This window comes from Myripristis murdjan, chromosome 20 (genome assembly GCF_902150065.1).
Source record: "Myripristis murdjan chromosome 20, fMyrMur1.1, whole genome shotgun sequence".
Lineage (NCBI taxonomy): Eukaryota > Metazoa > Chordata > Actinopteri > Holocentriformes > Holocentridae > Myripristis > Myripristis murdjan.
The window spans coordinates 15,771,513-15,793,698 of NC_043999.1; the positions used below are offsets into that span (position 1 = coordinate 15,771,513).

The following is a 22,186-nucleotide window of genomic DNA, read 5'->3' on the forward strand; positions in this document are numbered from 1 at the left end:
AATCTTCGTTTACCCATGACAGAATTGTGTCTAAATTTACTTATTTTGTGAATAAATTGTCTTTGATAGACTATTGTATTCTTTTGGCCTCATTAGGGGGAAACAGTCTGGCTTCACTTGTGCCACCCTGCCTGATATCGACACTTGTACAGTGTTAGGTCACGACTTTACTTTGAATCGTCTGAATCATCTGAATCATCTCGGTTCAGACGTGCCTCTGAGTTTGGGTTGGACAGGGATACCGTGACTGTGCGTGTGTGAGGGGAGGGGGTGAAAATGTCCCGAAGGGCTGATTTTCCACAGTACGCCCAAAACAATACTGTCTCCGTGTCTCTGGCATCCCTTTGTATCACAACAGCAAGAGGAACAGAAATCTAGACACTGTGGTGAGGAGGGAGGAAGTTTGCGCTTGAGGGACAACAGTGCAGCTTATTTACTCCCCTTATTCATGTTAATCTTTACCAACGGCTATTTCAACATCAAAATTGATCGTTGTTTTATTTGGGAGTCGGCTAATCTCTCAGACCCAAATCCTTCTTTTTCTGGTCTTACTGCGTAAAGACTCCAACCTCTAGTGGCTGTATCCTGTATCTCAGCAGGTGGTGACACTATACTCGTTAAAAGTTGCAGTCAAGTTATAAGTCTTCCGGATTACTAATAATATAAAGGATACCTATAAGTTTCAATTCGAGTAATTGTCTTACAGTTTTCAATCAAAAAAAGGGAGGGGGAAAAACTTTAGTCATTATTCTCTGTTAATATATTAAAATTGAATTTCGTAGAAAAATATAAATCACCTCCATCCTTTGATTCGTTCACTGATTCTCATGAGAAGGCTGATAATTACATCATAGTCAGATTATTTTGAAATGAACAATGAGTCATGCATTAGTTTAACGGGCCCCAAGTGTATTTCAGCACCTCGGACAGAGACTGAAGCGCACTGACTTGACTCTGGCGTTGGTATTTGTGGAGTTAAAACAGAGGAGTCCCGGGCCTTTTGATTTGTCTGCTTTGATTTACAAACTCTCACTTCCACTACAGGTATGATTTCTTTTAGTTCACTCGTTTTTTTTTTTCTTGTACATGTAAAGTCATATGAATAAAAAGTGATAGATGCGCTTAGCCTATACAATACAATATATTTTATTAAGCGGGACATATAGGGATTCTTCTATTATTTCCACAATGTACATTTGGTGAGCAACGTCACTGAACATTAAATCAGTCAAAGCTACGCAGATCCGAAATGTAGAACACACAATAATGTGAATATGTACTTTATAAATTATATAATGTTTTTAATAAAAGGGCTCTAAGTTGTCTCCGGTGGCTGAAATATGTCGCCTTTTTCTCTTTTAATAAACTCTGAATAGTAGGCGGCCTACATTTGGCTTATTTTCAATATGTTCAGCATCCAAACGCAACACCATGGACAGCACAAAACAAAAAAAGAAAAAACTTCCATTCGTGCAAAAAATGCCTTGGGCGTGAAAGCACTTCTTCTCTGGCTGTCCATTAATTCCATATACTTCATGTGGACGGAAACCATATTCTTTAAGGCTATACAAACATAAAATAGAGCATAACACACTCGGCCTGTCCAGGACATAAGTTCTTCCACTTATCATCTTCTCCCTTGTCCATTTTGCCCAGGTACACCTGTTTGTCTGTTGGCAAAGTTTGTTTTCCAAGCGATAAAAAATCCAAATAACCGACAAGCACACGCCACAGGCCGATCAATAACGTTTAATCATCCAGATTGCGGTAAAGTTGACTGATGAATTTGGATATATGAAATTCCAAGGAAACGTTCATATTTGACTAGATAGTGGACGAGTGTAGGTATACAGATATTCGCCGGCTTCCTTGGCAGTCTTATAAGTTCAAAATAAATGGCATGTTTTTTTGTTCCTCGACCTAAGGAGAGTCCCGTGCGACGTGGGTCATCGCAGATTATTAGATTATAGAGGAAAGACTAGAAAGCCTGAGAAGGTGGAGTATTTCCATCCGCCCATGAGGGTGCCCCGTTCCAGTTTCAGATAGACCCGGTCCTCCCGTTCAACCATCAGCAGTACTCCGTTGCTGGCCGCCTCTCTCGTCACGTCCTGGTCACCGGCAAATGCTGATATAACGGGATAATCATTCTGCATCAGGTTCACCTATGAGATATGATGGAGGGAAAGCGATCAATATTTGTCTCATATTCAGTTTCGCTAGTGCACTGAAATCAGGCCTTTTTTCGGTGATTAGAAGTGACTGAAACAAATCAAATATTTGGTAATTGCTCACCTGTATGGTTTGTCTGTTGTAGACCTTTACCACGTGAAAGCTGAAACTGTATATACCCCTTCTTGGTGCCTGGAAAACACTTGCTTTGAGATCGAAATGGTTGCCGATGTTCACTAAAACCTGTGACCAAAAAGGCGCACAATGAGAGAGCGCCGCAGGTGCATGCTCTACTTTGCAAACGATTTTTTTCAGTAATGCAAATTGTCCCTGTTATCCCTAGTAACAAGAGAGCAGCATATCATTCATATCCTGGTTCTCATATGCCAAATGTTTTAGGCTACACTTCAGTCGCAGTTTGGGATGATTCCCAATTTGATGCGTAAGAAATAATAGGCCGCTGTCCAGAGGCAGTGAAAACTTATCTTGATGGGAACATCCAACCAATAGCAACACAGCACATATCTAAATTCTGCCAAGGCCTAAGACGCATATGTGATAAATGATCCTGCATGCATGATCCTTAATTCTGGCACCGCATTACCAAATTACGCCAATTACGCACAGCATTAAATTAGCCATACCCACAAGAAAACAACATTCTGCTATTTACCTAGGGGAGGCTTAGGGCTCTGATTACACAGAGCTTGAGTAGCGATAAGGGATCATCAATGCAACATCACCTTTAACAAGTTATGAACGCCCACACCAAATAGATGTCAAGTAAATTGTGTCAGAGAAAAATGGGGAAACAACCGAAGGAAAGCAGAAACCATTGTCTCTAAGTTGATGGACAAATTAGTTTAAGATTCGACTGTTGATGGGCTTTTGTATTGACAAATTTGCATGGACACCTGACCTGGTCAAAATAGATGGTCATAGACGTGTTGCTCATCTCTGACGGCTCATGGTTGGTTCCACGCACGGCGGAAAAAGCCACTTTTGCGCCGGCGGAGCGGACGGATATGCCGAGTGAGGAGGTGACTGCTCCGTCCGAAGATGGGTTCGAGTCGCACACCACCAGACACTTCCCTTCCAGCACGATGGGCTCCGTATCGTTCTGGCCGAGGCAGAGAGCCACGCCGCATCCCAAGAGAAGGGTCAGTGCCAGCATGGCACAGGGTCCCGGGCAGCGCGCTGGCACCATGGTCGGAACGCTGATCCTGTGCACACTGATACAACCCGGCAGCCCCTTGGAGGTTTGTTAGTACCCGATCACCTGGTCCAGACTTACTCCCTTCTCTCTCTCTCTCTCTCTCTCTCTCTCTCTCTCTCTCTCTCTCTCTCTCTCTCTCTCTCTCTCTCTCTCTCTGTTCCTCTGTTTGTGATGCTCCCTCACTCTCTCAAACACCCTCTGACACACAGACGCACTCAGACTCTCTCCGGCTCTCTCTCACTCCCCTCCCTCCTGTGCGTCTTAGTTGATTTTAGGAAGGTCTTCAGACAGCTGGTGTTGTAAATCCTGATGATTTAAGAGACAAAATACGAGTGTTTATGTTGGACAATATTAGCAGAACTATTTTGCATTTTTGACAACAAAAACTTGAACATATTTTGTGTGCGTAAAGTAGCCGGCGCGCGTAAAATGAAAGGCATCCTAGCATGAGTAAAAATATAAATGTTCACGTTGTGGGCATTAATGTTCATCCTCTGTTGGTCCCATATTCATGAAATTATCTTTTTAGGCTACTGTGGAATAATCCCCAGTAGATATATGCACCACAGCACTCTCAGAGACAAGTTCGATTTTCCATTAAAAAAATATATTCCAGTGATCTTCTAGTCTCGTTCAAATTATTTCTTATTGTAAAACAATCACTTTGCAGACCTTGCTTGCTAAGGAAAAAAGTAAATTGGGATATTACCTGTGCGATCCATCCTGCTGATATGCTCCCTGCCTCTCGCAGACTCAACTGAAGGCTTGAATCGCCGTTGCAAAGAAGGAATCGTCTCTTGGCTCCCTTTAGAGGGACAATTCACGCCCATTCTTTGAGTGTAATGTAACCACTGCAGTGAGACTCAAAAGTATCCCACAATTGAGAGCACGAGCGTAGATTAATGAGTTTGTTTACATATTAATCAGTTCAGTGTTGTGAGCTCAGGGGCCCTCTCGGGACGGCAGAGATCACTTGCTCTCAATGTCTGTAATTTATATGCTATGGGCTTCTCATGTCTCTCCCTGATTAATCCGAGATGAAGGGGGTTGAACAGCGGATAACCTTGCTGTTGCATGGTGAATTCGGCATGCATGTATATGTTACTAATTTGAGTCAAAACGAGGACTTTTATGGGCCAAATAAAGATACTTGTGCGCCACCCAGTGGCAATTAGTACTTGTGCAGAATATATCACCTCTGCGTTTCATGTGTACACCGAAACACCACAGTGTATTACCGATTTAAATACTAAACTTGAGCTATTTGGTTTGCATATTCAACTTAAGCTGTGGATATTGTCATGTCAGCACATTATTTCACCATACCAACATAACATAAGCAGGCTGAAGGGAGTTTATACCTTGAAAAGTACTCACTTCACGTCAAGGACTTGCACCTCTCTGTACCATCCTTACCCTTTCTTTGCAGTTCTTCCCTGACATGTCACCATCCTTTGAAGAGCTGTGTATTGAGGTCCTTATCAGTGCTCAGCACCTCTGAAGGGCGTGAGAGTGGGCTTCAGATGTGGTGAACCTTCACTTTAGCCCTTTAATGAGCTGTCAATCTCCCTACATAAAGATATGCTAATTGGCTGGGTTATGCATGACACTCACATTCATAGAGAAAGGTTGACATCATTTGTCATATTAATAGATAGAAAAAGGGAAATTTTTATGTCATTTACACAAATTAATTAGGACTGTAATATGTATCTCAAAACAAATGATAGATGTGATTTGTTGCAGATTCTGCTAAATGTGCATGCTGGACTTACTGTAGAGGAATATATGTAAAGATATCCCATACACAAAATACCAGTAGCTATGGGATAGGAAAGGAAGGACAGTGGCAAATATTTCACTAATTCATGAAACATAATTCTTCCAAGAAAAATCATGAAACAAACATGCTTAAATATGGAATGACGGCCAACAACATCAATATGCAATGTCCTTGTATTATGTTCCAAATGACTTACAAAACTAAGAAAAGCCATTATTTTTAAACTTAATCATGGTCCATCTGTCCCCACACCCCTCTCCCAAGCCCATTTGACAAATACTACACTGTCAGAGCTGACTGACAAGCCATGCATAAGAGTGACATCAGGTATCCAAGAGCCACGACTGACCCCAGGCCTGCAGAAGGACACAGAGCTACAGAAAACATCAAATGTCAAGTATCGGGGACATGCAAGGAAAAGGCATGTGGTCTACATGGCATTACCATACCAGAGGCTGCCGTTGCCCTAAAAGGGTCTGCATTTCCATCAGGCAAGCTGATCGGCTAGACTGACAACGAAGTTATGGTTATTTTCCCTGACAGCCAGCAGAGCCTACTGGCTCCCAAGAACAGAGAGGACGATCACATGATGGGTCTTAAAGCAAGCCATCTGCTTTTGTAATGAAAAGGGACTTAGCCTCAGTCCGACTGACATTGTTTTTCTGAGCAATTCACAACACAAGCCAATATTTCTGTTGTCAAAACTCATTGTGTAACCTACAGTGCATGAACAGCATGATTCCCCTCATGACTTGGGTTTGATTTTGCTCGATGCAGCAGTCATTACTTTGGTTAAGAAATCAGTCTGTCAGAATTAACTGTGTCCGCATGGAAGGAAATCAGTGTTTCTTTCAAACAAGTTATGCCTGCTACTGTTTGTCTTTAACCCATTCCTTGTTTCAGCTTCTGCTTAAAATATCATATTTTGTGATAAAATATGTAAAAAATGTGTAAATGTGTAAATGTGTAAAAAAAAAAAAAAAAAAAGCAAAGGTCCACAACAAGAGCACTCATCACATCATGTGTGTCAAGAGGTCAAGAATAACCACATTATGATTATTGTGGCTATATGTTGAAAGGCTGTGTATCTTCATACCTAAAATGAGGTTACATTCTGAGGTTCAGAAACACAAAGGGAGGTTTTTCCCACTTCAACCCTGATAGAAGAGAAAGAGAGAATTTTTCTGTGCTATGCGCCTCCTGTGCTTCCATCAATATGATGTGACCTCTACCTTAGCATGAGTGTGAGGAGAAAAATGACATCAATCTTCCCAGTTTGTTCACTGCTAGTGTTGGGTTAACAGCTAGTCTCCCTGATGAGGAGTATATGTCCAACACGGAGAAAAGGTTACAGTAAACAACACGGTTCTGGTACAGTCACTGGTACAACTTTTATTGTGATTTTGTGTGTGTTTTTGACTATAGGCAGTAATATATGAGCATCAAAGCCCTCCAAAATTTGGAGAATGAACACAAAACTTGTTATTTGAAATAGCTAAACAGAAGATAACCAAATCAGACAAACTTCCAACCGAAGTCTATCTGCTGTACTTACCTTATCTGCCTAGATGGATGCAACTTGCAACCAAATGAGACCTTGATGGTTCCTCTACATACTGAAGAGTAAAACACAACAGACCCATCACGCATGACTTTGGGAGGACCTCTACTTTCAGAAAAGAGATAAATAAAAACAGTGCGGAACTATGTTGGATGATTGACACAATAAACTGAAGAAGAAATTCTCCCAAGGTGCTCTCTCTAAGGTTTGTTTTTCAGTCTCCATATTAAATTATAACACCATATAATCTGTATGCCTTACTTGATGTTGACTGAAGGTTTCCATTCAACAGACAGCCACCCAATGTGTAGGTTTTGTGTGTCAGTCTTCCCAAATGAATATTCAACCTTACTGATTTCAGTTACCAAAGAGTGGGCCCTTCAATCACAAAATGCCCCTTACAGCTCTGAGCCACCTCTCTTAAGTTTCATAGCCTCCTACAGAGTTCGGTTCCTGTAGCTGTCTGTAAAAACTCACAAATATTGTTTGGATTGTCTCAGACTAAATAACACACAAGCTCGTATATTTTGATTTGACTTTGATTTTGAAAAACGAAGTCAGAGCAACTCAACCTGGTACCTCAATTAATACCAAAGTCGTCTCTGAAGACGTTAGGTCCAGCTGTTACTTGCAATAATAGGTAGCCTGCCCTCCTTAAACACATGCAGTTGAGTTTAAAGCTGTAGCCATTTCCAGCATCGTTCAGCTAAGCAGCAATTTTATTTGAAGATTTTCTCATGTTCAAAATTGCCCCTGCCTTTAGTGAGTGCAGTGGGCCTTGTTAAACTATCCAGGGTGAGCTAGCTAGTTAGACGGGGTCAGATATCTGCCGCAATGTTTTTCATTTTGCATTTTGAAGCTGTTAACAGATTTGTGGCCCCGCTGATTCTTTTGTTTGTGTGTTTATTGATGTATTTTTTCTATATTTTCGTCCTTACAAGGGCAGTAATGCTGGTCTAAGTGGCAGTTTTCTGGGGCAGATGAATTCTTGAAAGGCATCATCATATTTCTTCAGTTTTAGTAGTTAGTAGGATACAGTTACTTTTGTGGGCTTTTCCATCTAATGTATGCCCACAACATGTCCATGTGGGTCACATATATGTGGGATTTTATCAGGGAAAATGGACTTAAGCCAAAGGGTCCATTTATGATAGCTTCTGCTTTAATTTGTGACAATAGTGAACAGCCTACGGGAGCTCCACATGGTACTGAAATATGCTCAACATTAGTTAATGCCATTAAAATCAACACCTAAATTTGATTCACTGATGAATTGAAATATGATGAATGTGAAAAAAAGAAAGTTAAAATAGGCATTAGATATTTCTAAAAAAAAAAAAAAAAAAAAAAAAAAAAAAAAAAAAAGGCCAGCATGGGCGTCATATTTACCAGTCAGATCCCTGTTGATGCTCAAATGGGCAAACAAGTGAGGCCACCATGAATTTGCATTCAAACCCTATTGTGAGCCATCTTGCAGCCTGTTTTGAACCCATACTGGCTCCATATTTCAGTGCTGACCAGCAAGATGAGTGGCAACAGCAATACAGCAGTAGTCTACAATTTGGTGGTAGGGTTTCATTTTTTAAATTTAATTTTTTATCTTTTATTCAGAACAGTATTAATTGTGATCAATCCTGAGATGAGTCTTAATGTCTCCAGTGTGTGATTTGTAAACTAGATCGGCTTTTTGGGGTAAGCTGTCTGGGAATTATTTTGCATTTCTGAAAAGAAAAATGAAAGTAGAGTTTCCTCAGCAACACACTCATTTTCCAGACACCGGCTGCCAAATCTTGATTGTAATTAGCAACTAGAAATAGCACCTGCGCACTCTTTAACAGGATGTTCAAAAAACGAAATCAGGTGTCGCCTTGGCTCGGCAACTTACACAGGAACCTTAAATGGTTGCCATAAATAGAATAGAATAGAAGCCTTTATTGTCACTGTGTACATACAATGAAATGTTTAGATGGTATGTTACGTAAGAAATTGCATCTGAATATTATGTATTTTTCCAACTGTTGATGTGTGCGTATAAAAATCAGTTACACCTTCATGCTGCTGTTTGAAAGAAACAAAGCACACTGCCTGAAATGAAGTTGAATCATCAATTGTCTGTGGCCATCAAGTTGGCATGAGAAGTTCCTGCGCTTTCATTTTGAAGGCTGCACCGGAAGTTGTACGTTTCTTCGTGCACTTGACGCACACTCACCATGGCGACTGGACGCAAGCAAACCTTGTTGAGCCTCGGCTCGGATGGAAAACCTGCGCGGCCACTTCCAGCTAAAGAAAAGTTGACCAAAAAGAGGAACAAACGCTCTGGGAAAAAGCCGCCCCAAGACCTATCCAGTTTTCAAAGGTGAAGCAACAAGTGTCGTCCCGTTGCCATGCCTGTCAAAGTGCAAATCAGTTAACAAGTCAGCTAGCGATAACTCCGCGGCGCGCAAACCAAATGGAAATTTCAAGCTAGCCGCCGTCGTAGCAGCGTAGTTAGTACCAGAGACACTGACGTCCACTCCAACAAGTGTTTCTCTTATTACTTCACAAATGCATTCATCGCATATCGTTACAGGTGTGATGGGTCGCAGCCAGGTGGGCACATGGCATCACGAAATGCAGGTGTCTCCACCGTGCGCTTGTCCAGACCTGCTAAGAAATCACATCGGGCATCCACTCTATACTCTATTCAAAGGTAAGATGTGAAGACGTTTGTGTTGGGATGCTATTTCACAGTAGTCCGAAAAACGCATATACCGCATTGACGCTCCGTGGGCAGAAACTATCCCGTTGGAAGTTCAGACTTTATCGTCCTTTAAGGAAAATGGTTTGCAGGCAGTGCTTTAATGGTTTAATGAAAACAATAAAAGCTCAGTAGAATCAATACAGGCGTAAAACAGTTCAGTAGCCTACATGTCCGAGTTAAGCTATGTAATTGCAAGTGGGGATACAGTAAAGTGTATCCCTGTTTATTTTACACGTGAGTTTAGCCTCTCTAAATAGACACCAAGGGGGCATCCACGGTTAAGGGGGCAACAAGGTCAGTCAGCAATATTGGCCTTAGTCACCATATGCTTGGCTCAGTGTCAGCAACCTTGCTGGCTGTTTTCACCAAGCTGCCGAGACTGTTATTATTGGATTAAGCTGCAGAACAAGAGTGCAATACAAAGACTGAAAACATAAACACATAAGATGCAACAGTGTTATTGTTTTATTGCACACAACTTTTAGGACAAACCATTAAACGATAGGTAGGTACGAGTACAAATCAGACTCACTCAATTGATCACTCAGGGCTTCATACATATATAGAAGAAGCTGGCACTGTGCTTTCTAGTCTTGCAGATCACTTTCTTTTTTTTTTTTTAATAATTATAACTTCAGGCAGAAATATAGATGTATAAATGTAGAAAAACCCTCCTACCATTTTCTACCTGACATCCTGCTGCTAAAATAATTATTAAAAAAAAAAAAAAAAAAAAGTCATTGGCAAGACTACATAGCAGAGTGCAGGTTCAGGCTATTCTGTGTATGTATAACAGCAGCTCCCATGTATTCATAATACCCACCACTTCCACCTGAGATTAGTCAAACATATTATTATGGCTCACCTAAATAAAGTCATATCCTATTTCAGTGTGCTAGCAAGCATTTAGTTTAATGTGTAAACCACATTTTTGCAATTTGATCATTTACTGCCCACAAATGTTAGATTGAACCACCTATCTCACCTATCCTGTCAGAGAATGACATATATTTGCAGGCATGTAGTTTAGATATAGCCATAAGATGCTCTGACATTTTTATGACAAGAGACATGGGTGATGTAGATGTTAAGACTCCTTATTAAATTCCCTATCAGCTGTGCAGTAGTCTGCAGATGGAGATATGGAAATGCATTTTGAGGAATTCCCTGTCAACACAGGCTAACAGGACATTCTCTGACTCTGAGGGTGAATCAAATGATAGGAGCTCTGTGGTAAATTTGTCTGCTTGATTTGTGAAAAGATGGGTCTTGGGATTCTTTGTAACCCTCTGGGTTAAAGGGCACAGAGTATCATCACTACTATGAACCAGCAGTGTTGTGGATTTGAGTGCAGCTTGTGACGTGTTGCATGTCATCACCTCTCAGCTGTTTTGTCACTTTATACTATGCTTGTAGAAATGAATAAACTCCGCTCAGCTACTTTGCGCGTTGGTGGCACAATGTGGCAGTGATAAGTTAAATATTAAAGAAGTTTAAACTTAAAAGAATAATTCTGATTATTTTCAACCTAAATCTTATTTTCCCAGTTTTGCCATTGCACAGACTAAACTGAAGAGTTTTACATACCTCTAGGTTCCCAGGAGCCCTGCTGTCCACTGCATACAAACACAAATACACCTCAGCTGTTCAATCCAAAAAGCAATTAAAGTGCATCTTTTATACACAATAACATTCACACTGCAGCTGCTTATAAAGTATTTTTAAAGAGCCCTAACAGTCCATTTGGCACAGCCACCATCAGATGCAGGATAAGACCACAACACTTGCAGCTACTTCCTCACAAATAGGACTTAACATCCATAACGGAAAGACAAAGATCATAAGGGTGAATGCAACTAGTGTTGAACCAATCACACTTGAAGGCAGTGGACTCGAAGAAGTCAAGTCCGTCCTTTAACTCCTTTGGGAGTGTCACTGACAAACAGGGAGGTATGCAGATGTCAAAGCAAGAACATGCAAGTCAAGGACAGACAGCCCTCTGACAGCTCAAGAACATCTGGTGCTCGAGAGTGATACTGCAACGAACAAAAATAACAATCTTACACCCGAATATAAAATCAGTGCTGCTTTATCGCACTGAGACCCGGAGAATGTCGAAGACCGCAATCAATAAAGTGTAAACTTTTATCAACAACTGCCTAAGAAGAATTCTTAATATCCACTGGCCAGACAAAATCAACAATAACGATCTGTGGACGAGCATATAACAGTTACCAGCAGCAAACAAAATCGAGATGGATCGGCCACACCCAACAAAAAACAGTGTCAAACACCACCAGACAAACTCTGACAAGGAAATCCTCAAGGGAAAAGGAAAAGAAGCTGGCCAAAGAACACCTGGCGAGAGGATCTCCAGGTAGACTTCAAACAACTGGGATACACCTGGTATCAGATAGAAAAGAAAGCTAATGACCGAGAAGTCTGGAAGTCCCTTGTCGGTGGCCTCTACTGCAGGAGGGGTGTTAGGCATAAGTAAATAAGTCTATTTGACACTTTATTTTGCAGTGCTTGTAAACTTTCTTCTTTACTTTGCTTGCTGCTAATCTTGTGCTCTGTTCAAGTAGTGTCAAGTCGAGTGTTGGTGACATGTTTCACTCATTTACACACGCACATCCACCCAATCATTTGTACGTTTTTATGAAAGTAAAATCAAACATAGTCAGATTACAGCAGATGTTTCTTGAATTTGTGTGTGGTTGACTAAAGTGCATGGAAACCCTATGGCTCCACCTCACAACACATTTCATTTCATGACTTTACAATGAAATAAAAATTTTAAAAAGTGTGGGGGGGAAATGTATTTTAATATTTTGTAAGATTATGGTAATTTTCCAGGTTTTAGCGTTGCAGAATCATAAGCATTCAAATAGACATTAAGCCTTGCGCTACATTCGTCTGTTTGTCCATTGCTACCAACGCTGTGACCTGCTGAAGGCTGACCGGTGAAAGTGGTTGTGTTCTGCCACAAGGCACAGTACAATACACAAAGACACTTGAAATGGTAAATGTCAAAATTCTAACGCCATGGATTAAATGTTTTTACATGGACATTAGTGGTTAAAAAAAAATCTTTTCTAACAAGTATGAGTGCATTTAATACAGTAAGGACCGGTATAAGCCAAAAAATGAAGCAGAATACATTGCAGCACATGATGACAAAGATGCTAAAGTACAGTACACTCCATAATATAGTATCATAACATCACTATGTTGCTGAGGCATAGATTTTCTTTGATTACCTTTGTGGGTTCCATACCAAGTAGCTAAATGGAAACATTATTACTTAACATTGGTCAGGTGGTTATATTGCCTTAGGAAGTGCAGCACTGCATTGCAGAGTAGTTTGTTTGATGTACTAGTGCCCCTAAAGAAAAGAACTGTGTGCTGAACCACAGGTGGCATGAAAACATTGGTGTCAATTAATTGTAGTGATGTTTAATTACTTTTTCCTCAGTCTGCCATCAGAGATCCTGATTAAGATACTGTCATACCTGGATGCCTCCTCTCTTTTCTGCCTCAGCCACGTCAGCAAGCTCTTCTGTCAGCTCGCCAATGATGAGTATGTCTGATCAAGGTCTCATAAATGCAGTCAACACAGTTAAACATTAAATAGAATTTAAAGGATTTTAATCAATAACTCATAACTTCAACAGTAGGAAAGAACAGCATTCCTGCAAGTCAGTGATTTTCTGAAATACCATAAATTATTGACAATCCCTTGAAGACAGGGACATCCAAACAATCTTCTTCTTTTGTCCAGGACTATCAGGGACTTTTATGAATGGCTTACTTAACAGGAAATTAGACTTTTATCATTGCCTTTTTACAGCCCAAATGTGTTACTACTATAATTGGAACCTGTGCCTTTCAGAAAAAGTGAGGGGAAATTTGCATGTCTTTAGAGTGTGAGCCCTCTAAGGCAATAGTATGCCAGAAATGAAAGTCATTTGATCATTTGTTTCTATCTGTTGTTTCTTCTCACAGCAGTCATATTGTACTTATCTCCACATGTCTTTGTCTTATTTTTTTTTGTCACTGTAGTATAATTTGGCACAAGAAGTACATATCAGAGTTTGGCAATAGTAAAATGTGGAAACCAAATGGCACGGATGAGGTGGTGCTGAAGTTGGGAAAAGTGACGGTGCAGGATCGGCCTGTGGGTTACTGGAAGAGGCAGTACTTCAGGGCCATAGTTGGACATGATGTGTACAGGTGGAGGAGAGAGCTTCAAATGATCAGCCCCTTAACTGGGTTGCCCAGCCAAACACAGTGGGTGCTCAGGTAAGAGAAGACCCAGGTAAATTTGCTTCTGAAAACTGTCTGAATTGTATGACTGCATGATGTACTATGCACTTGATTTTGCATGCCAAACACTTATAAGTCTCAGTTCCAAGTTCAACAAATCAAGTGTTCACAATGTATTGTCCAACATTTTAACCATTCAGCTATTTTGATTTTGTTGGTGTAGTTAAAAATGGTGTTGCTCTCAGTTAAGGGCCAAGTATTCCTCTTGAGAATCCTTTTGAAGTCTTAATATGTCACATAGTTTTGTTGGTGTATCTTCTTTCAGTGGCAATTTTTATGTAGGACAAACAAATCAATGTTTTTGGTTGACCTCATGTTGACCTATACCTTATAAAATAAACAGTATTTGTCATCTGTTTCACACGCCTGGCTGTTTAACAGTGGGAAGTAGTTCTGTGAGCTGTCTTGGGAACCCCCGCTTTTTTGCACCGTTTCTGGCTCACACTGCAGAGTTAAACTGTGGAGATCCAGCCTGGCTGTTATGACAGTTTAAGGGTAGAAACCAGAGGACGATCCAAGCTGCTGGCAATCAAAAACAAAGCATGGTTTGTTTTTCCTCTTCCACTTAATGACACTTCCTTATTAAAGGTGAGAAAGAAGGTCTCTGTCTGAATGCAATGTGTGCTCAGGGGGATGCCAGCTCACAGGGGAAAGCTCCCTCACCGTCTCCACCGTGGTTTCTGCTGTGTTTTTATAACCTCTGATTAGAGGCTGTGCTGCACTCAATTTTGAGTTTTGTGGCAGCCGCTGTGGTACAGAGGGGAAGTAGAAATAATTGTGTTCCTTGCAGAGGCTGTCTGAATTGTTGAAATAAATTACTTGGACCCCCCCTTCCCATCACCGCCACCCAACCCGTACACACCCACACACACACACCTTCCTCTTCCGCCCTCCCCCCAACAACCCAGACAATTCCCTGTGGGGGTTTGTCTGTTAGAGACACGCGGGAGGATGCGATTTACCTTGGTAATAATCATTTCACAAGACATCAGACATACAGACAATGGGGAGTGAAATCCCTCGGGTCACCTGGGGCCTCCTAGGCTGTTCTGGTTTTTACTTTTATTCCTCTATTTAATTGATATTGGATGTTGCCTTAGCTAGACACTGGCTGCATCACAGTGGGGGCACCCCTGAATCACAGTTTGGACGGAACTGGATCAAGAGATTTATCACAACAGCTGTGGTTTTATTCCAGCTATTGCATATCATTTCATTAGCAAGTGCAGCGTTACCAGAGTCACAGTACATCCAACTGCTGTCAAAATAAAACATAAAATTAACATTAAACTCACTTTGTGTGATTAAAAGTGTTGGGTTTAGCTGTACAGTTTATTGGACAATTTATGTACAATGTTTGAAGTTCAAATATTTGTTTTTTATTGAAATACCCCAGCCATCTAATGTCTTAGTTCTGCATTATATTATCTTGTTTTAGAAACTTGCATGTGAGCTGGGAGCTCACAGTATCTGATAAGTCAGGATGTGAGCACACTTTTGAGCAAGCTCAAGCTCACTACTTTCAGTCCTCGGTGGTTCTCTGCTGGACCGGAGATGGCTGGCCGATGTACAGCCATATTTCCACCCTTCAACTGCATGGTATGATGAGGAGGATGAGTCTCAACTGCCCCACCCTACAGAGGTAAGACAGCTTCCTCTCTTACCTTCACTTCTCTTCTTCATCAAAAGTTTTTTTTAATTCCCCTTTTTACATGTCAGAGCTAGCTGGCGGTCCCTCATAGCCAAGTTTGACATGAAGACTCAAAGTGCGCAGGTTATTGGCAATGATGGACTGGTCAAACTGATACATCTGCAGCCTGGCATCATCATTGGCATCTGGAGGGTAAATTCTCAACAATGGCATGTTTGCTTATTTGTTAAATTAATGTGGGTAAGTATGCAGATCACTTGGAATAAGGCAGCTAAATATTTAAAATCATCTGTCATGCAACAAATATTGCAAATGTACATTATGCAGAAAAGCTAATCTAGCTGGCTGTTGTCTCTGCAGGGTCAGTGCTCTGTTGCGTTCGTCATGGTGAGCCTCCACTTCCACCGGCTGATGGAGAAAAGTCTCATGGGATCATCCGCTTGGTAGGCTACACTCTGTAGGCACCTCCTATTCATTCATTAAAATGGCGGGCACTGCATTGCTAACAGATGGTTAGGGCCCAAATGCAAAGGATGCGATAATTGACACAAGTCGTTTGATGCTTCTGACGTGACCCATCAGTGATGCACTGCAGGCATGAGATTTGAGGTGTCAGCAGCTTTGGCACCTGCATTTCACCACCACAATGGATAATGTGACTATCAGATTTTCAGCCAGAACAGAGATAATTAATGGGTGAAATCTGCCACTGAAATGTTTGGCTGAAATGAAATTTGCACATGCTTTCAGTTCAGTGGCATGTGATTGAGAACTACTTAGCTTGACCACATAGTACTTTTTTGTACACATGTGAACAGATGTATTCTGCTAGCTGAATTCCCTGGTCAGTTTGCTGCCACTGAATCATCACTGTAAGTCATATAGCCTGGAAATATGTTAAAGGGCATTGTGGTTCCTGAAATACTATTTGTGAACTCTTAAAGAGGTCTTCTGTTGACACTCCTAATTCAAGACAAGTTTTGAGCCGACACATCAAGGAGGTTTGACTTGCCACTCAGTGGTTTTAGTGTGTGTTCAGCACACTATTGTACTAACAATTTGAAAACCCAAGTGCCTTTGATGCTTCAAGGGCATTTCTGCCTTTGGGGTTTGACAGTTTTGAGAAGGATATTGTTTTTTGTTAATGTTATAGGCAAGCCTGTGTCACTTGAAAAATCTTTTCCAATGATCAAAGTGTTACCAGGATCTACTTTTTTATTTTGTTTGATTGCTAGATATATAGGAAGAAACTAATGTGTAAACTATTAAATGGTTGTACTGCTGTGTGTCTCAGACTTGAACATAGTGTGGACACAGCCCCCTCTCCTGGTTGCTGGTGAAAGCACAATGCTGCAGCACAGTATGATTACAGTTAAACAACAACAAAAAATGTCATGAACCTCTGCAGTGCCTTCATAATGCTCTCCACTCACTTGAGGCTTCCTCTCATTTTTATCATCTTTTCCCCCTCTAGCCCCTACTATGACCCAGTGGAGAAAGCGCCTTTTGATGACATAGACCCGGAGTATGGTCTCCATGGTTACACACTACACTTTGTTCTCCACAATACTGTGACTGTGTTGATGTCCAGCAGCTTCTCCCAGCTCTTCTGCCGGAGAAGTAAACTACTTTCTTTCATATTCACACACAACATATGTGGCATGTCTTCAGGGCCATGCAAAAATTTGTAAAAAACATCTTAACTAAACAAGTGCAATTTTTATGCATGAAATTACATAGAGATACTGACAGATTCTTTACATGGTAGAAAGTGGGGCAGGCAAAATGCCATTTATAGATCCATCAAAAGATGCAGATTTTTATTACATTACAGCAGTAATTATTACATTACTTGCACTTGACAATCCATAATGTTAATAAGATATGTCAAGATTAAGTTTCCTTAGTCACTTCTTTCTTTTCTTATACAGTGGAAACTGCCTATAGTGATCATGATTACAGTGATCATCCACTTATATCTAGATCAAAAATCTTGGGACAGAATCATTCCTATACTATGATAAATAATTTGCTTATTGTAATCAGGTTTACAGTGTTCATTTAGCTCTCCATACATAAAAATATATGGAAGAAAATAAAGTAAAACTAAGATAACCATGTTTTTTTTGTTTGTTTTTTTTTTTTTTTTAGAAATGCACATATTGCAAATTTCTTATTGCAAATGTGCAATAAATGATTTGAAAACCTCTTAACAATCCTGAAGCTAACCGATGTGCTTGATTGAGACTTTTGTTTAATTATATTTAATTATCTAAAATATAATTATATAAACCTAACCAAGTCGCTAGGTCCCACCATTTTGCTGTTTTTCCAGCTCTTTTCTCTCTTTGTCAAATTCCAACCCAGAATGTAGCTCCGCCCACTCTTACAGTAGAAAACCAGCACTCTGTTCTCTCACTTCACCCCTTCGTCTCTTCAGCTTCATTCAGATCTTCTCTAAAACATCACATTCTACAGATAAATGTATCCAAATTTCAGGTCAGTCATGCCAGCACCTCTGTCTCTGCAGTCAGCACTGCAGCGGCAAAAAAAAGTTGATTCAAAGCAGCCGTTTATCTTGTAGCTGAGAGTCTGCAGCTTCATCACATTTGAATTGGAGGTCAGAGACGAAATAATCCAGTTAATCCAACAAGATCCTTGTGAGACTGAAATATATCCCTTATTTCCATCCCAAATACACTTTTTTTTTCACCTTGATTTTCGGTTTTGCACAACCAAACTGCTGTGAACCCGAAGGGAGGACTGACTGCCAGCTCCCTCTAGCGGTCAGAAAAACACTTGTTACTTAGTATTTAAACTACTAACACTACTGTATTTGAAAACAGTGCAATATTGTTTAACTCAATATATATTTTTTTAAAAAAATCAGCTTCAATAGTCATCCATTTATTGTGATACATACATCCTGGACTGCATGATCACTATAAGTATTTTCCTCTGTATTTACACTTATACTTTTAGAACCTCCATTATGTATGTTTAAAGGACCACATAAGTGATTTTGCATTTTTAGCTTAATATCTACAATATGTAAATAAATTATCTCGTGTCTGCTAATCTTTTCCTTAACCAAGCAGTCTCATTTTTGAACTTCCGATGTCATTTTCCCTCCTCTTATCCCGCCAGTGGTTTCTGTGCGTTCCACCATTATATGAAAATGATCTTTCAGAGACTTTCTTCACACCAGTATTCACTGTTATAAAGTTGTCTACATTAGGTTTCCTAAAAGCAGCATCACTGTTTGTGTTTTGATGAGGAAACTGTGAGTACCTCAACCAGAAATTAAAATTAGAAATTCACAGGATTTATATTACACTTTGTGAAATATTTATCACCCCAACATTCCAGAATAGCTTGTTGCAATGTAAAATTTGGGGATTTTTTTTTCTTTATGGTGGTGGTTAACATGGGTGCTAACTTTAAATCCAGGCAACATAGGGGAAAAACGCTAAAGGTCTTAGCTGACTTCACTCTTAGCTGACTTCACTTTCTGAAATCTTCAGATACACTGATTGTGATGTGACTGTAATACCTACAGATTTAAGCTCATGCAGCACTATAAAGAATAAACTGACCTGACATTTCATTAACTGCATTGCTAATATCATTTGCCTTGTGACTGTTTGCTGTTGTAATTGAACAGCGCAGATCTATGACGGCCTGATTCAGCTGACTGCCATCAGCAGGAGCAACTTGGCGCAGCACATACCCCTGGCAGGCAACATCAACCTGCCCTGGAAGTGTGAGGCCCTAGAGGGCACAGTCGAGGTACTGATCACTGTTTAAATTGTAGTACAGATGGATGATAATGACAATTTGGAATTATCACGGTTTACGGATCATAGCGGAATTGTTTAAATGTCCTCAAAAATTGTAATCATTACTAATACACTCTGAAATTATTTCAGCATGTTTTTTTTTTTTTTTTTTTTTTTTCAAAATTGAAAATCACAACTTTAATTATCAACACTGGGAAGTGTTTGAATTAAAATAACACGGGCAGTGCCATATGTTGGCATATGAAATACACAGCACAAGAGTACAATTTGCATAATTAGAGATGAGAGTTCTTAAGAAGACATAGCGGCAGTGTTGATCCATCTGGAATAGAGACAGCTGGACTCAAATGGAGGAAATATATCAGGTGCATGATTTTAAAAAAATAGAAAATAAAAAAAATAGGTAATGTAGCTAGAGAGCTAACTTGTTAACATGTATAATGGATGAGCAGAACCTGCAGACACATAGCGCAAAAGAACAAGTGAAGTGTGTTTTAAGAAAACTTTAACTTATTCTACAAACAAGTTAGACTAATAAAGAAGATGAATTGGATGAATTTGATGCTGATTTTAGTTGATGCTGGACACTATGTAGTGTTTGGAAAGAAAAAAAAATCAAAACGGTGTAACTAAGAGTCATATGCTGTTATGGTTTATAGTAAAACCAGTTATAATTTCAGAATGTTATTGAAGGGAAAGGACTATGTAGCCAGAGCTTAAGCATTGTGGGAAAAAAAGTGAAAAAAGTGCTAATTAAATTGGAAATAATTTTATTCTATTCTGTCCTTCTATTCTGTATGAATAAATTAGTGGTAATTATTACCATAGACTTCACAAAGCATTGAGTTTTCAGCAGCAATGTGCAGTGTAATGGATGCATGTTGGGCTAAAGGGAGTATATTAAAGACTAGTGGTAAAAATTGATGTGGTAGAAAAAAAATCATATTGCAAATATGGTTTTAGTGGGAATAAGTTTTGCATCATCATTTTCATTTCTCAGGGAAAAAAAAAATCCTCAAAATGAGGATTATGTGATTTTTACATATGGCTTTAGCAAATAAACATGTTTTTTTTTTTTTGTTTTTTTTTTTTACATCTTGAGAAGATGATGTGTAGACAAGAGTATCTCTAGCAGCACAATATGTCATTTATAATATTTTACATGTATGTATCACATGTATTACCTCCTATTTCTAAAAAAAAGAAGAAGAATTGCAGCCCCTGTGTTTTAGATATTGTCTCACTGCAGTTTTGGTTACATTTCAATCATTTGTTCAGCGCTGTTTTGGACATGCAGTGGTTCGCAGCCAGCTAAGCTAAATTCAGGCAGTTATTGTGTGTCGTTCAAGTAAAGCCTCAGTGAAGTTCCATCACTGATAACGTGTATGTAGATCCTCAAATCTGTGACCTTAGTTTTTTATGTTTTTTTTCTTCCTGTCTCCCTTTCTGTTTTGATAGAACTGCTGCATGATGAGCCTGACTCTGTTGGACGAATTCCGGAAACCCTTCTGGTGCGTCAGCTCTCCCGTTTCCATGGTGCTGGCGAAGAGTCCCGTCTGCTACGACTATGATGGCACACACTTTGAGATTCAGCACCAGGACTCAGACGGCCAGGTGAAAATGAAGATCATATGTTTGAAGGAACAGGGGCCGTTCTACCTTGTCAGCCTCACTCTCTATGTGCCAGTTTACAAAGTCAACAAGCATTTCAGTCGAGATTACTGAAGCTGCAGTAGTTCTTTGAGTTGTTTTTGAAAAAAGGAATGATTTCAGGTTTCATTCTATGATTTGAGCAAGTTCTGAGGTACTGCTCTTTGCACTTTTGGTAGTTTGACTTTGAGTATTGATGTGATTCTCATCAAAATTTTTTACCTTGTTCATAACTTTTGTATTTTCTATACACAAGACAAAAAGATTTCATGAGAAGACAAGAAGATGAGAAGACATAACAGTCTTGGTGTTTAAACTTTAGGAGTTTGTCTCAGGAGCTTGTACTTTAAATATTAAAATTTCACTCTAGAGGACAAACTTCGTGTATGATTTAATTTGTCATTTGTTTGTAATCCAGTAAATGTGTTGTTAGTACATTTAAGCAAATATGTCTATCATATTCTTGCACTGCATTACCACAAACACAGCTTGCATATAGAGTAAAGCCTTTGAAGATTTGAAGAAGTAAACGCTCTTGTTTGATTTTTAGTCACAAAGCATAGACGTGCAGGTGTGGATATACAGTGGTGGAAAAAAGTTTTCGGACACCCTTAAAATTTTACACAATCTTAAATATTACCATGAAATATTTGTGGAAAAAATCTTTTTTGTGTTTCAAAAGGTGTGGCTGCATTAGACAGATACAAACAAATACAAATTATATATTTTTTTTGTTTATTGTTTACAAGAAAAACTAACAAAACTAAATTCTTGACAAATTCTTCTGAATACAGAATCTTCTTCCAATTCCTGGCTGTCCAGTTCTTGTGTGCCTGGGCCCAACGACACCGGGCTAACCTCTGTCTCTCATTGATCAGGGGCTTCTTGATAGCCTTGTAGGACCTTAAGCTGTGATCTAAATGTCGGCCACGTACAGTGCGGGTGGAACAGTGAACACCAGTTTGGTTTGTCCACTGCTGCTGAAGCTCCTGTGATGTCATTCGGTGGTTTTGCCTGCACATGCGGATCAGGATGTGGTCATTTCTTGCTGAAGAAACCCATGGACGCCCAGATCTTGGTTTGTCTTCCAAGCTGTTGGTTCGTCTGTATTTCTGCAGAATGTATCCAACTGCTGAAGGACTGCATCTGCACTTCCTGGCTATCTGGCGGCAGCTGTACCCTTCCTGGCTGAGAATCTTTATCTTCAGGCGTGTTTCCTGCGTTAGGTTCCTTGTTTTAGCCATTTTTGGGTCTGAAGTACTTTCAAATGTGCTGGCTTTATATAGACAC

General features: G+C 39.9%; 2 protein-coding genes across 2 annotated transcripts; one reads left to right on the forward strand and one right to left on the reverse strand.

The window, feature by feature from the left end:
* Window positions 1-1,734: 1,734 nt before the first annotated feature.
* Window positions 1,735-4,436, reverse strand: cbln2b (cerebellin 2b precursor). The gene is made up of 4 exons (XM_030079348.1): window positions 4,095-4,436; window positions 3,089-3,691; window positions 2,293-2,412; window positions 1,735-2,162 (listed from the first exon to the last, which is right to left on the reverse strand). The coding sequence occupies exons 2-4, from the start codon at window positions 3,374-3,376 to the stop codon at window positions 1,965-1,967; spliced, it is 606 nt and encodes a 201-aa protein (XP_029935208.1). The 5' UTR covers window positions 3,377-3,691; window positions 4,095-4,436; the 3' UTR covers window positions 1,735-1,964.
* Window positions 4,437-8,619: 4,183 nt separating this feature from the next.
* On the forward strand, window positions 8,620-21,333 carry fbxo15 (F-box protein 15). The gene is made up of 10 exons (XM_030079873.1): window positions 8,620-9,085; window positions 9,299-9,418; window positions 12,945-13,049; window positions 13,532-13,771; window positions 15,234-15,437; window positions 15,515-15,638; window positions 15,807-15,889; window positions 16,921-17,066; window positions 19,111-19,235; window positions 20,705-21,333. The coding sequence occupies exons 1-10, from the start codon at window positions 8,940-8,942 to the stop codon at window positions 20,969-20,971; spliced, it is 1,560 nt and encodes a 519-aa protein (XP_029935733.1). The 5' UTR covers window positions 8,620-8,939; the 3' UTR covers window positions 20,972-21,333.
* Window positions 21,334-22,186: the final 853 nt, after the last annotated feature.